The 14,955-nt window shown below is 61.2% G+C and overlaps 1 protein-coding gene across 30 annotated transcripts in view; it reads right to left on the bottom strand.

The window, feature by feature from the left end:
• NRXN2 (neurexin 2) overlaps positions 1 to 13,604 on the bottom strand; it is a 108,200-nt gene extending 94,596 nt beyond the window's left edge. For 19 of the 30 annotated variants that reach the window (XM_027045808.2, XM_027045833.2, XM_027045811.2 and 16 more), the window contains exons 1-2: positions 13,399 to 13,602; positions 3,664 to 4,640 (exon numbers count right to left, since the gene is read on the bottom strand). In XM_027045808.2, coding sequence (XP_026901609.2) covers positions 3,664 to 4,399 — 736 coding nt within the window. In that variant the 5' untranslated portion in view covers positions 4,400 to 4,640; positions 13,399 to 13,602. Of the gene's footprint in view, positions 1 to 3,663; positions 4,641 to 13,398 lie in introns of all 30 variants that reach the window. The other 11 variants (XM_027045834.2, XM_027045841.2, XM_027045830.2 and 8 more) reach the window with 4 other exon arrangements.
• Between the last annotated feature and the right edge of the window lie 1,351 nt (positions 13,605 to 14,955).

The following is a 14,955-nucleotide window of genomic DNA, read 5'->3' as shown; positions in this document are numbered from 1 at the left end:
CAGGAAGGCAGCGGGGGATTCCAAAGGACCCACAGATCCATATGCACACCAAGTACTGAAGGCAGGTTGATATGTCTTGCATATAAAGCTAAAACATTTTTTCTAAGGTATATTTGATTAACCACAATGGCAAACATAACATCAAAGTCATCTAAAAGCTTTCCTGAATTCATAGTAGCTTTGAGCCATCTAGTCTCACAGCAAACGGATACAAAAATAACTACTATTTGGAAAGGGTATTGCGAATGACTGACCTTTAAAAATGCCCACGATCTTGGGGGGCCTGGGTGGCTCGGTCAGTTAAGCATCAGACTCTTGGTTTCGGCCCAGGTTATGATCTCACGGTTCGTGGGTTCGAGCCCCACATCAGGCTCTGCACTGACAGCACAGACCCTACTTGGGATTCTGTTTCTCCTCTCTCTTTGCTCCACCCCCTGCATGCACGCATATGTTCTCTCTCTCTCTCAAAATAAATAAACTTTTTTTAAAAACGCCTACAATCTCAAAAAAGTTGAGAATCACTCAAAGCAGATAATGATGAAATGACTGGAGGTCACCTGGGTGGCTCAGTCGATTAAGCGTCCAACTTCAATTCAGGTCATGATCTCGCAGGTCATGGGTTCGAGCCCTGCATCAGGCTCTGTGCTGACAGCTCAGAGCCTGGAGCCTGCTTCGGATTCTGTGTCTCCCTCTCTCTCTGCGCCCTCCTGCTTGTGTTGTCTCCGTCTCTCTCAGAAATAAATAAACATTAAAAAAATGTTTTAATAATGAAATAACTGGAACTTCTGGGGAAACGTGGGGACCCTGGCCCTGAGATCTATCTCAGAGATGAGGAGATATTCCCCTCAAAGTCTTCATCCTCAACCCCAAAACCCAAGGGTGGGAGTGCATTCCTTTCCTGGAATGGGAAATGAGATGGAATTCTCATCCTGGCCAGATGAGAATGTTCTAGAAGAAGTCTAATGAGCACAGGATATCGCAAAAGCTGCCCAGGAAATAGGAACAAATGTAAGGAGAGGGAATGAGGTCACAGGGTGGGGAGAGGAAGGCCAATCAGTAGGGCTGTCACTGGACCTGTCATCTCCAGACACAATCAGTGCGTACAACCCCGTGCCAACCCCCAACATATATCTGAAAATATCGGCGGACAGATTTTCATATACACATACAGCCTCACCCAAGACTTGATTCTCTCAAATGCTTATTAATGTCTCTTAATTCATTCCACAAATTTTTATCAAACACCCACTAAGTGCCTGGCACTATATTAGGTGCAAGGAACACAGACAAAGCACCACCACGATCACAAACCACAACAGCTACCCCATGCGCGCGCACACACACACACACACAATGGGTCAGATACACAGCCATCTCCCAGCTCCAACACACCCCCCATGCTCTAACGCGAACATTCACCCCAAACACATCCAACACGCCCCCCATGATACACACACCTGTCCCTCCCACACACACGGACGCCAACACATCTCTGCCACACACCCGCACAGCCCACATTCGGAAGCACACACCTTGTGTGACTCACTAGGAGCCTCTGGCCAATAAATCCCTTCAGGGAATGGACACAAGGGCTCTGACTGACCAGTGTGCCTCTGGCTGCATTTTTCATATGCTTGGGCCCAGTTCTGCCCGTGAGACGGGCTACTGTAACCTCTCTCTAACTCAAATTCCCCTTCCATCAAGTTGGAGGGGTGGTTCATCCCATTTTCTTTTTATTTATGTATTTATTTATTTGGGAGAGAGAGGGAGGGCAGAGAGGGGCGGGGAGAGAGAATCTTCAGGAGGCTCCACGCTCAGCACGGAGCCCGAGGCTGGGCTCGATCCCAAAACTCTGGGATCGTGACCCGAGCCGAGATGAAGACTCAGACACTCAACCGACGGAGCCACCCAGATGCCACCGTCCTGTTTTTCTTAGAAAGGCTCGGAGGGGAAAGGTCATAGAGACCAGAGAATCAAATCCAAAGTCATGGAAAGAAAGATTCCTTATGGAGTTCCAGTGTCTCTGAGGCCTTGCATTAAAACACACGCACACGGGTATCTACGCCTGAGCACACGCCTTACGCGTGTGTACTATTCACTCTCCTAGGCACTGGACTCCTATCTGTAAACACTACTAGTCAAGCAGACCATCTGCACGGAATATACGCACTGCCAGACTCGCAGCCTCTGCGTGCTGGCAAACACACACAGACACACACGATCACAGTTTAGGGAGCACCGGAACTCCTGGGAGAAAAGGTGAGAAGGTGTCAGGTGACTTCATACACACAGTTCCTGAAGATACATCCCGCCGCTTGGTACAAATAACCCCACAAAAGCAATCCAAACGCTTTCCTCATGGATCCCTCTACCACAGCGACAGATACACAGTCAAAATACTGTGCATCCCAAACCCAGGGCCACACCTGCAGACTCAGCTCCTGGGGTGGCTGTCCACACGCCGGCAGCCAGGAGCACACCCACCCCCAGAGCAGTCCCAGAGCCGCACCAGTTTGTGGGCACACACATGCACCCGCACACGCTCCCCAAAAGACTCTACGGCTGGGCAGGGGTGGAGGGGCGGGGAGGGGATCAGACACACACAGCTGCTAGGTGGCCCACAGCTTCTAGGGGTCTGCGGCTGGGGAAAGCATGCCTGCGGCCACCGACCAGGGCCGAAAGACACGGCCACCCCCGCCCCCAAACTGATGGGGACCGTCTCCCCCACGCCCTCGCCAGCCAAAGTACCACAGATGCCTTCCAGTCCCCCTTTCCCCATCCTCCTGAACCACAGCCCGCAGAGTCCCTGGCCCCTCACATCACTCAGCTCCGCCTCTCGCAGCTGGGGCGCTGGTGAAAGCTCTCCCTCCCCAAAGCTCCCTTTCCAGTCACAACCTCGCCATCCCCACTCTCCCTCACCTGCCGCCGCAGCGCCGGCGTTCCCTTCTCCCCACTCCCAGGCCCTCATCCTCCGGTCCCGCCCCGGCCTCACCCGCCGCGCTCCCAGATCTTCACTCGCAAACAACTCACAGGCTTCTGCCGGCAGCACCTGCCGAGAGCGCCAGAGCCCGCCGCGCCCCCGCCTCGCAGGCCCCGCCCACACAGGCCCCACCCACCGCCCTTCACGCCCCGCCCCGCCTCGGGCCGGCCTCTCACCCTCCGGGCCCGGCACCCCGCCTAGCCTCGCGGGCCACACGGGCCTAGTTCAGGACTCCGCCCCAGGCCCCAGACCTTAAGCCCCCCGCAGTTCCCGCGCACAAGACCCCGCCCACACAGATCAAGAGCACACACTCCCTCACCCACCCGCCCCACAGGCCCCCCAAGGGCCGGACCCTCATCCTCTCGCCAGCCCCTTACAGGACCAGACCACACAGCCCTACCCACAGGTGGCCCCAGGGCCCGCACTGGCCACGCCCACACGGGTCACTGGCTAGCCACACGCTCCCTCTCCTTGGGACAGGTGTCCTCACCGCCGCTCACAAGGGCACGCCTCACGACCCTCGCGTGCAGGTACACACTCTCACACGCCCTCGCGCCCGCCGGCCGCAGGCGCCCCCCCAGGCCGCACGACCCCAGGACACGCGCGCAGGCGGCCCCTCGCTCCCGGGCACCCCCCCACACCCCCTCCCCCCGGCGCCCAGCAGCAGCCACCCCCCTGCTCACCTTCGCTGCAGAACTTGCCGCCAAAGCCCGTGTGGCTGCAGTCGCAGCCCACCTCGCCGGGGGCCAGCACCGTGCAGAGACCGCCATTGGCACAGGGGTTGCGCGCAGGCGCGCACAGTGGGTCCGCGGCGGCGCCGCGCAGGCCCTGGCTGCCCAGGAGCGCGGGAGGCCGCTCTCCCAGCTTCAGGTTGGCCAGAAGGCCGCGGAAGGGCGGCTCGTACTTGACGGTGCTGAGGGTGAGCGCCGAGAGGCGCACGTCGGGCGGGATGCCGCCCACGAACAGGTCGCTGGCCACCTGCATCTCACGCCGCTTGGAGCGCACCTCGGCGGCGCGGGCCTCGCCGTCCACCGCCAGCGCCGTGCGGCGCGCGTCGCGGGTCAGCAGCACCATGTGCCAGCGGTCGTCGGCCACCGGCGTGTCCAGCTGCAGCGTGGCCGGCTCGGCGCACGAGAGCGTGAAGCGCAGCCGCAGGCGCCCGTCCACCAGCAGCAGCTCCAGGAAGTCGCAGTCGCCACCGTCGTCCAGGTAGAGCAGCAGCGCGCGCGTTGCGTTGGTGCGCAGGCTGAAGCTGAGCTCGCCGCTGCTCGCCGCGCCGGCCCAGCGCGCGTAGCGAGCCCACTGCCCGGGGCCGCCGCCGAACTCCAGGCCGCCCGCGCCCGCCGCCAGCGTCAGCAGCAGCAACAGCAGCAGCAGCGGCGGCGGCGACGGCGGCCGCCACGGGCTCCCGGCCGCCATGCCTCCGGCGGCCCCGGCCCCGCCCGGCCCCCGGCCCCGCTCAGGCTTCAGAGCCGCGGGCGCATGGGGCGGGGAGGGGGCCGGGCGCCCCCCGCGCCGAGCGGGGCTCCCTCGCGGGCTCACAGTGCCATGGGCCCGGCCGCGGGGCGAGGCGCAGAGGCCCAGGTACCGGCTTCCCTGGGCGGCGGTGGAGGCGCCCCTCCCCCGCTGCGGGCTCCGACGAAAGACGGGGGAGGGATGCCTGCGGGGAAACAGAGAGAAAAGGGTTAAGGAGGGGTTCGGAGGAGGGGAAAGGGTTAAGGACGGGATCAAGGGTCGTGATTCCCCCCATCACACCGGCAGGCACCCAATGGTTTCCCTTTAGGACTTGAGGGGTGGGCCCTGACCTGGAGAGGGTCCCAGAACAAGAGATACCACGATAGATAGTAGACCTGGGGGCCCAACACTTGCACTCATTAGGGTAATTATTAATTTGAGATGTGGGCGGGTGGGTAGTAGCATCTTAAAGTTCATAGGAGCCCAGTGCAGCAGCCCTTACACCCGTCTCCCTGCACCACCAGGGCCAGTTCCTGTGGGTGAGGCCTGGAGACCCTCCGCCAGCTGGTGACCCCAGGCCCTTCCTCTCTGAGTCACCCAACCTCTGTGTGGTGTTCCCACCGCCAGCCAGTCGCGGCTCTGTCTCATCAGCTCCTGATGCTGGGTGATGAAGTTGCTAAATAATTCATTGGGATTAATTAAATGCCAATTCGTCAATGGGATCATTGGGTAACCTGGCTGAGAAGGGGGCAAGGGAGAGAAGCCAGCTGTGACCCGAACATCCAGGCCCCAAGCCCTCTCCATCCACACAAGGGTACAAGCATCTGATTCCACGTCCCCGATTCCCCCCACACAACACTCCACCCCTTCCTGGGCCCCAACCCCACTGCTCACCAGCCCACAAACCTAAATGTCTGTCTGTCCCCTCAAGCCCCAGTTGCCAGTCCTCAGCCTCGGGCCTGGCCCAATACCTGGGTTCTCTTCACCCCTGGGTTCCACCCCCTCCCCATCCACGGCTGGGGGAGCCACCAGGAGGCAGGCAGGCTCATTTACATAAAATTGCCTTTCTGAAATGATTACCCTTGTAACGGGCTGTCAGAGAGCAATTTATACCCCACACCGGGGAGGGGAATTTGCATCTCGTTAAACTCCGAGTCGTAATTATTTATATCCAACAACCCTCCTGAATATTGCATTGATTTTATTTTGGGGAGGGAGGAAGGGAAGGAGGTGGGGTGAAGCCTGGGAGAGAAGCAGGGAGGGCCCAAAGTTTCGGAAGGGACAGGGAAAGATTGAAGGCTGAGGAGAGGAATGGCACGAAAAGTGACAGAGACAGAAGAGTAATGGAGGAGAAAGGTGGCCTGATGGGGAGAAAAGGAGAGAGAAGCTAGAGAAAATTAAATTCCAAATCCAAACAGCATTTGTCAAGGCCCTGGAGCCTGGGCATTTTTACCAATGGCATTTTACTTAATCACTCTGAGAAGTCCCACTATTCCCATTGACCACTGGGGAAGCGTACATAGGGAAGTCTAGGGACTTGCCCAAGGTCACACAGCCTGTCAGCAGGAATTGGGACTTAGATCCACATGTGTCAGACTGCAGCCTTCCACAAAGGAGACAAGGGGTGGGGTAGCCACAGGTCTCACTCAGAGCAGTGGGAACCAAAAGGAGAGGAGAGTGGGGCAGGAGAAGGTTGGGTGGGTGTGGTTCCTTTCTACATGGGAGCAAGGGTACGAAGGGAGAGAGAGAAAGCTAGGGGCCCCCTAAAAATCCATAGCAGGGGAGTGAGCAGAGGGTCATCGGAGGGCAGGGATGGTCGGAGTGACATGTGTGCCAAAGGAAGAGGGGGCAGAGAAGGTCCCAGGAGACCAGGGGTAGGGTTTGGGGAGCTATCTCCAAGAGACCCTCAAAGCCCAGTTCTCAGATCCTTCTATCTGGCTTCTTCTGACTGTTGCCCTACCCACCCACCCCCACCACCCCCCAGTCCTACGGGCTTCAGTGGGGACTCAAGTTTCCCACCTCACTGCCCCTTCCCAAGCAGGGGACAGAAGACCATTCAGGCAGACAGCCCCCTCTCCCTCCAAACACTGTCCGGGTTATATATAGCTTTGCCACTGCCTCTCCTCATTGGGTAATGGAGATAATTAACATGCGCGGGCTAATTAGCCAATCAAATTAAATGCAGCACCTGCTCCCAGCCTGATTGACGCCCTTACCCCCACACACATGCGCCCCCAGCCCAGGGCAGAGGAGGGGGACCCTCAGGCTTGGGGGAGGGAAAGGCCAAACTCCCCCTTTTCTCCAGAAGGGGCAGGGAGGCCCCCAGCGGAGGCACAGGCCTGAAGGGCAGAAAAGTGACGTCCTTCCTCCCTCCCCTGCTGGGGTCTCGGTCTCTCTCCGCCTCCCCCCAACCCCCACCCCCACCTCCGGACACATTTTGGGGAGGGAATTAATTAGCTATCGATTTCCACTAGCAGAGGGAATAGGATTTCGTGCAGGCTGTCCACTCTCACCCCTCAGCTCGGGAGAGGGAGGGGATTAGTTCCCCTGCCCCACCCCCAACCCAATCCCCCTGCCATACTCACAATCCCCCACCCTCTAGGGAGCTGGCAGGGGGCTTCTTGCTGAGAAAGCCTAGGGGCAAGGTCCCCCTTGTTCCGGAAGTTGGCAGAGGACAGATAGAGTGAAGGTTGGTGAGGAGGCCTCCAGAGGGCTGGGAGGCAGACGCCTGGGTCCCGGAGGCCAGTTGGGGGTGGGGGGGAGGGAGGGGGTGGGCAAAGCGTGTGACAGAGAGTGGCTGTGTGTGCCAAGATGTGCAAGGAGAGTGTGGGAAGGGAGCAGATACAGCGCCTGTGAGCCCGCGGTGGGGGCAGAGGCTGGGTTTGTGCGGTTGTCTCCAGGGAGGGGCGAGGGCAGGGTCTGGGAACCAGGGCCCCTCAAGACTCATTACTCATTCTCCCCACAGCCCACAGCTCTGCAGCACAGGCCAGGCTGGCTCAGCGCCGGGGCACAGGGGCTGCAGGGCTGGCCAGGAGGAAGCCCCAGCCCTCCCTGGGTCCTCTCTCCAGGGACCCAGAGACCCTGGGAGCAGCTTCAGGCTTGTGAGACAGAGATGGCCCCAAGAGGAGTGCGTGCTAAGTGGACACCTGGGTCCCTTCCACCCCACCCTGCAGTTCCAGCTTCTGCTGACCCAGCCTCCAACCCACCCTTCCTCCCGCGATGCAGGGGGAATCCTGCAAACCTTCCTCCACTCCTGGTACACGGCTCTCCAGACTCAGATCTCCTAGCCATGGGCCAGGGCTGGCCATGCACAACTACATCAAGTAAATGGTGGCCCCTGGAGTTGTGCAAGGCAATGGCCCCTCCCTAGGCCCATGCAGTGCACTGGAAGCCCCCTGCACCCACAGACCAGGCACTGGCTCCCCAAGACCCACTCTTCTTCTCCAGCGCCCACTGGCCGGTGCAGGGACACGGGCCAGAGCGGCCTCGGGATATCCCGTCCTTGACTGACGTCAGCTCAGCGCACGCTGCCAGCCACTGCTGGGCCCGGGGCCACTGTTCCTCTGGGGACCTGACCTCTCCCATGTCATGTGGGACTCTGCCCCCCCCCCCCGTCAGCTCCCTAGCGCCCCCAACCCACAGAAGGACTCTGCAGCCTTGAGCCAGTGGGGATGGGAGCTGGAGGGGGAGGGGATCAGGCCCCTGGCCTACTCTCTTGCCCACTGAACGCTCTCCCACAGGCTTTTCCTAGGTCATTCTAGGCTGACAGCCTCCTTCTCACCTTCCGCGGCCAGGCCAGGCCAGGCCAGTGCCACCGTGGCGTGCGGGCTACAACTTCTGGGCTCCGCGCCGTGCACCAGGCACCTGGCCGGACCACCACACACGCGCACTGTCTCATTTCACCTACAGTTTGGGGACTTGCTCTCATCGCCCCAGACTAAGCTTAGACTGATTAATTCATTGGCCCAAGTGAGTGTAGGTAAGACATTGCTGGCTCCAGCGTCTACTGCCTCCCTCCCCCCTTGCACTGTGCACAGGCCACAGGGACGCGGTGAGCTCGGAGCCCACCTTTCTCTGATCTGGCCTCCACAGGGGCCACTGCCCTTCGCAGACACCCCAGACTCCGTCTGCCCCCGGGGCTGAAAGACCCAGGCCTCAGAGCTCTCGGAGGGTCATCCTTCTCGCCTTTTCCGAGGTGGAAACTGAGTCCCAGAGAGGGGCAGTGACTGACCCAGGGCCACACAGCAGAGCAAGACTAAAACGAAGGTCGCTGGCCTTCCATTCTAGATGCTTCCCACTGTACCCACTGTTCAGGACCTGGGCCTTCCACCTGACCCAAAGCCTCAGCCCTCCCCACACCGCCAGTGCAAACTAAGCAAATGGACGCAAGCTTCAGGCGAAGAGATGGTCCATGCCGCCATGCCGGCAGAGCCCCTGGCCAGGGGCCCTCTCCCAGCATCCACCCACCCCATCTCCAGCCACATCTATACCATACACGCGCACACGCACACGCACACCTCCAGCCTTGGGAATGCCAGCCTCCCTCTGGCTCTCTTCCCCTCACGCCAGCTCTCTCTCATGCCAGCTGGGAGTGTGACAGCAGGGGCCTCCCCCAGGCGCCAGGGAGGAAGAGCTGGGTTTACACACATTCTGGTGGCCCCAGAAGGCAGCCCGTGGACAGGTGGGAGGGGTGTGTGTTGCGGGGAGGGAGATTTTGGCTCGAGCTAAAGAGAAACTTGCTGGCAATTTAAAGCATCCAACAGCGGAGTAGGCTGCCTCGGGGGGGTGGGGGGGGTGAGTCCCCCTTCTGTGGAGGTGTGTGAGCCGAGGCGGGTGACTGCTGCTCAGTGGGGCTCAGGAGGGGGCTCTTGAATCACATGGGAGGGGACATCAAACTACTTGAGCCCTAAGGTCCCTTTCAATCAGTGCGGCTTTTGGAGAGCCTCCCTAAAACCTCGGGCAGGATTGGTGGGTTGACCTCCCTTCTCTGCTCCCCCCTGCCAGCCCTGATGACTTTTTTGGAAAGACTCAGAGCGTGCCCGCATCCGGCCACACCTTTAGCAGTGGGCAAAAACAAGACAGTGATCGGAGGCACTAACTCTGGAGCCTGGGTTCAAATGCCACCTCTCCCTCTTCCTAGCAGTGTGTCTTTGGGCAGATTATTTAGCCTCTCTGGGCCTCAGTTTCCTTAGGTAGAAAACAGAGGCAATACTAGCATTGCTAATATATGTAAAGCACTTTAGGACAGCGTCTAACAGAGACGAAAGTACGTTGCCTTAATGCTCACGTTTCAAACTCCTCATCTTGGCACCTTGCAATTTACAAAACTCCACGTGTCCCATGTTTCCCTGGATGCCACCAGGGCCGGGCGAGGGAAATGGTCAGGGCAGGTCTGATCACTGCCCCCTTTTGCAGATGAGGCAACACACTCAGAGGGGAAAAGGGCCCTCCCCCAAGGTCACAGAGCTTGGAAGTGACAGAGCTGGGACTCAAATTTCGCCCCCTGGACCCTCCCCGGTGCTGCTGCAAACCTCCTCCTGCCGAGGAAGATGGGAGAAAGTCTGAAGACCAGAGGAGTCCCATAGCAGCACAGGCTGGAAGCGAGGGGTGTGTGCACGGGGACCCCCTGAGCAGGTCTCTGTGCGTGGAGAGAAGGGCTGGGCAGCTGGAGGTGTGCATGACGAGGCCGTTGCCTGGTGTGTGGGGCTGAGGCGTTGGGTGGGCTGGGGACTGAGGTATACAATTGAATGACTCGGCAAAGTGGGGGCTGGTGCACAGGTGCCAGGAGCTTGGGGGCAGGCAGTGGGAGCGGGGAGCCCACCCCTCTGTCCATCCCCGTGCTGTGCACACCTGGGGGACACCGCCCGGGGTGGGTGAGGCTTGTGAGTAAGCACGAGGTCCCTGGGGGTGTTGCTAAAGGTATCCGTGACAGGTGTGTGCACATGCGTGTGGAAGGTTATACGCTCGTGATGCAAACAGCTGCCGTTTGCCAAAGAACTGCTATGTTCCTGACAAATCCACGAAGTCCAGAGCGCTTAGCCCAGAGCCAGGCTCACAGTAGGAGCACAACACCCCTACTGACCAGTTGCTATTCTTCCGGTCATCTGGTCCTCGCGAGAACCCCATGAGATAGGCATGAGGACCCCCATCTTACAGATGAGGAGACCGACGCTCACCAAGGGACAGAGCTGAGCCCCTGTGGTGCCCCCACGGTGGCAGCAAGAAGGCTTTGTAAATGCTAAGGTGCCATGCATATGCTGGCTTATCTGTCGAGTGAGTCTCTGAGCCCCGCAGGCCTGCCGGTGTGGATGGGACCGGGTGGGGAGCCGCCCCGACAGATGGAACAGCAGGGTAGGTGGCGTGTGAGACACATGGTCGGGCGTCCCCCTGGGGGCTGGGCTCGGAGCTGGGAATGAATGGACAGCGTGGTTCCAGCACCAGGCAGGGGGGAAGGCCCTGAGTGTGAGGATTAGTGCTGGGGAGTGGGGGCAGCTAGAAATGGGAGTTTCTGGGCAAGGCCAGGTGTAGCTGAGCGACCAGGAAGGACGGTGGTCGTGGCCAGGAGAGCTGGGAGGCCCTGGGGTGTGGGGGGGGAGCTTTCTCAGGGTACAAAGATATGGGAGTGAGCAGGGGCGAGTGAAAGGTAGGGAGAAGCTTCGCGCGGGGGGGGGGGGGAGCCAGGGCATAAACGGGTGTTAGCAAGCATGTGTGTGTGTGTGTTGGTGCGCACACACACACAAAGACCCGAGGCAACGTGCTAACATGGCACTTAACGATGCGTACTGGGGCAGGGGGTGTCCAGGAAGGGGTGTCCCAGGGCTGCGTGCACGGAGGAGTGCAGGTGTGCCGACATGACCGTGGAAACCTGGGGAGGCGAACGAGTGGATGGGGGGGATGCGTGTGTGCGTGTGTGTGCGTTTGAGGGTGAGGGCTGACAGTGCAGTGCCGGGGCTCTGGGGGCACGGAGGAGCCATGCGTGTGTCATGTTCACGAGAGCAGGGCACCTGGGGGAGGTCTCTGAGGCAGGCAGCGAGGTGGCAGCCTCTCTGGGCGGGGGAGTGTAGGCGGCGTGCCGCCAGGAGGTGTATTGTGTACGCAGGTGTGTGCCTGTGTAGGTGTGTGTCTGGGTGGGTGCCGCCGAGTGTATGCATCAGTGTCAAGGTGTCTGTGTCACTGGCAAGGGCGGGCAGGGGGGAGCAACTGGACCTGGGCAGAGACTGAGGGCTGGAGGGAAGAGAGGCCCCTAACAGCCCCTGCAGAACCCAGCCCCCTCCTCCCAGGCACCCATAGTGTGGATTCAGCCCAAGCCAAGAAGCCGGAACCGGACCCTGGCTCCTGGAGAGAATTCCTCAGCCACCCGGTGGCCACTGGCCTCTGCCTGTGGGTCAGTCCCGCCCACCCCCGTGGATCTGAGGACAGGGTGGGTCTGAGCACACTTCCTCCAGCAGGAATGAAGGAACCCCCAGCTAGACCCTTTGCCCCCACCCTCAGATGCCAGCATCCCTGGAGGCGTCCCCGGAGGCGTGAGGAGTTAGGGACAGTAGTGGCCAAAGCACCCACAGGACAGGAGGCCTCGCGCTTAACAGACCAACAGACCTCCCTCCACTCTTTCTTCCTTCTGTCTCCTTTCTCTCTTGCTACTTCTCTGGCAAAAGATAGAGAACACAGAGCCCTGAAGTCCCCCAAAAGGAATACCCAGGCACAAGGCAGGTGGACAGAGGGAGGGGCAGGAGCTCACCCACCCCACCCCACCCCCAGCACATACAAAACCAGGGGTGTGAGGAAACCCCCAAGGCAGTCGAGAGGACGGGACAGCCAAGACCTACCCCCGCTAAGATTCATCCCTCCGGGCCTGGACAACCACCCCCCTCACCTCCAGGCACCACGAAACAAGCCCCTCCCCGCCCCAGCCCTCACTTGTTCAGTGAGGCACCGAATGCCTTCGCCCAGGACTCAGGTGGGGGTTGAGAGTAAAGAAGACAAGAGCCCCCGAAAAGCCAATTTTGCCTCCAAGGGCCCCATCGAGGGTTCAAGGGCTCATACCCAGCCCAAAGAACCCAGGGCAGATGGCTCCTTCAGCTGGGGGAGAGGCTGGGACATGAGAAATGGTCCCCTCCTCTTTGGGGGTGGGGGAGCCGGCCCAGGGCCCTGCAGCTGCCTCTCCCTGCAGCACTCTCTGACCATAACCCTGTCGCCGCCCCCAGCGCATTCCCACCCCAGCACAGCCCCCTCCTACTGATTTCCCAGTCTCCCTCTCCATCGCCCCCAACCTTCCCCCGCAAGCTTCCGCTCCTCTCCCTCAGGCCCCCCATCTTTCCCGGCTCTCCCCCCAGCACAGACCCATCTCTGCCTCAAGCACCTTGGCACCTTCCCCTCTGCTCCCTCCCAATAACCTCCTCTCCCCTTGGCTCCCATCCCCCAGGAAAGCCTGGTCCTCAGTGGTGCCCCCCAGTATGAAGCCCTTGGCCTGGCCCCTGCTCCTTGCCTCTCCACTTCTCTCTTTCCCTTCTCCAGCGCCCTCTCCTTCTCCCACCAAGCCCAGTTCCTCGCTGGTTTCGCCCCTGCGGACCCTTCAGAGCACAACAGCTCCCCAGCCCCTCTGGAGGAACACTGCTACCAGCCCTTGGGGCTAGCACAGACTGGGGACCCCCCTTCAGAGCCTCCCTCTCAGCCCTCCGGATGCCCCTCCTTCTCGCCCCATCCCTTCCCCCAACGACCCTCCCTCTCACCCCTCTCCATTCACCCCAGCTCAGGGCCAGTGCCCCTTCCACAGGGAGCCTCCGACCCCCAACCCACCCCCCCCCAAGCCACTTAGCCTCCTCGCTGTCACCCAGCCAGCCCTCTCAGCACGGCAGCGCCCCCGCCCCCCAATCCATCCTTCCTGCCTCCCCCGCCCCTCCGGTCGCTCCCCTCCCCCGATCGGCTCCCGCCCCCCGCCCGTCTCCGCCGCAGCCCCCCCCTACCTGGTTCTGGGGGCGCCAAGAGCTGGAGGGTGGGGATCAGAGCCCCAGGGCCGCCCCGTCTCCAGCGGGTGGCAGAGCCGGGGCCGGCGGTGTCGGCCGCCTCGCGCCTCTCTCGCTCCCCGCCGCGTCCCCGCCCGCCGGCTCGTCCGCCCGCCCGCCCCGCCGCGGTGCCGCTCTGTGGAGGATGCTCTGCGAGTCAGGGCGGCTGCTCCAGCCGCCGCATCCCTGCAACACCGACTGACGGCAGCATCAGCACCAGGGCCCGCCCCCCAGACACGCGCATTGGACCACGCTGCGCTAACGGACGAGCGGCGCGGCCAATGCGAAGGCGCGGAGGCCGCCAGTCCCTCTGCTCCACAGGCCCACCTCCCTTCCCTGCCAGGGACCCAGGCGTCCCGGCCCCAGGGCGTCCGAGCCCTTCCCCGCCTCTCCCGGTGCTTAGCCTTGGCGCCCAGACTCCCAACCAGGCAGACCCACAACCTAGCCCCAGTGTCTTTTCTGGAATCCAGGCGCCCTAGCCTCTGTCCTATTGGGTCGGGCCCTCGGGTCCCGCACCCCTCGGCCGGCTGGTCGATGTAGCAGCGCCCAGGACTGGAACGTGCCCAAGAGAGACTTGCGGGCCCGGACTGGGGGGCCCCGAGAAAGCAGGACCAGTGAGGGGCCCGGGCCGCAACGCCCTCTACTGGCTACGCCCAGGGGCGGGCCCCGGCTGCCGGGAGCCTAGGGAAGGGGGCCTGCCCGAAGCCGCTAGGGGCTTTTTCCAGCCCTTCGTATGGCCTCCGCTTCCCACCGCCCGAGGGCGCCCTGGCTTCCCCTAGAGCTGAGGCGTGATGGTCTTTGCGGGGAGGAGGAAGCAGGCAGTGGGGGAGGGAAAGGCAGAGATGGAGGCGGGGTAGACCTAAGGGCTTGGGGTTTCCCAGCCCTGCCTGATGGGAATCCGAGTTTGCAGCCTGGTCCCCAGTCCCGCCAGGAACTCTGCACTGGGGAAGGAGCAGGTTCGGGGGCAGGGGTGAGGCCGCACTTTGCCTGGGTCACCGAAGGAAGGCTGGCAGCAGTCCAGTTCTCTGTTCTTACCCCCCCCCTCACCCCCCAACCAGGAGCTTCAGAGCCAGCGCGGGCGCTGGGTCGAGGCCTTCCCTGTGAGGGTGTCCGCATCACTGTGCGTGTGTACGAGTGTGGGAGGAAGGGGACACCCCTTCATTCACTCAGCCAATCAAAGGTGGACCCGGCACCTGGTGCGTGTACCACAAAGTTGGGCCCTGGGCTTCTGAATGAGGCTGTGTGTGTGTGTATGTGTGTGTGTGTACCAGACCATTCTGCCACCTCACCCCAAAACCCCGATCTCTGTTGCAGGGTCTGTGATTTGCACAGCCAGTGGTAGGTGGGTGCTTCTTTCGCCAGAGGCAACATACAAGAACACACATTCAACCACCAGTGCGTGCATGGGCACCCAGAGGCACACTCACAGCCACGCACACCTATCCACGTGCACACAGGCATTCCCAAAGAGACACACGGGGGCAGCTGCAGAAATGCCCCACCCAGGTAAGATATCCA

This window comes from Acinonyx jubatus, chromosome D1 (genome assembly GCF_027475565.1).
Source record: "Acinonyx jubatus isolate Ajub_Pintada_27869175 chromosome D1, VMU_Ajub_asm_v1.0, whole genome shotgun sequence".
Taxonomy (NCBI): Eukaryota; Metazoa; Chordata; class Mammalia; order Carnivora; family Felidae; genus Acinonyx; species Acinonyx jubatus.
The sequence above is the reverse complement of the archived record's forward strand: the minus strand, read 5'-3'. Positions and strand labels throughout refer to the sequence as shown.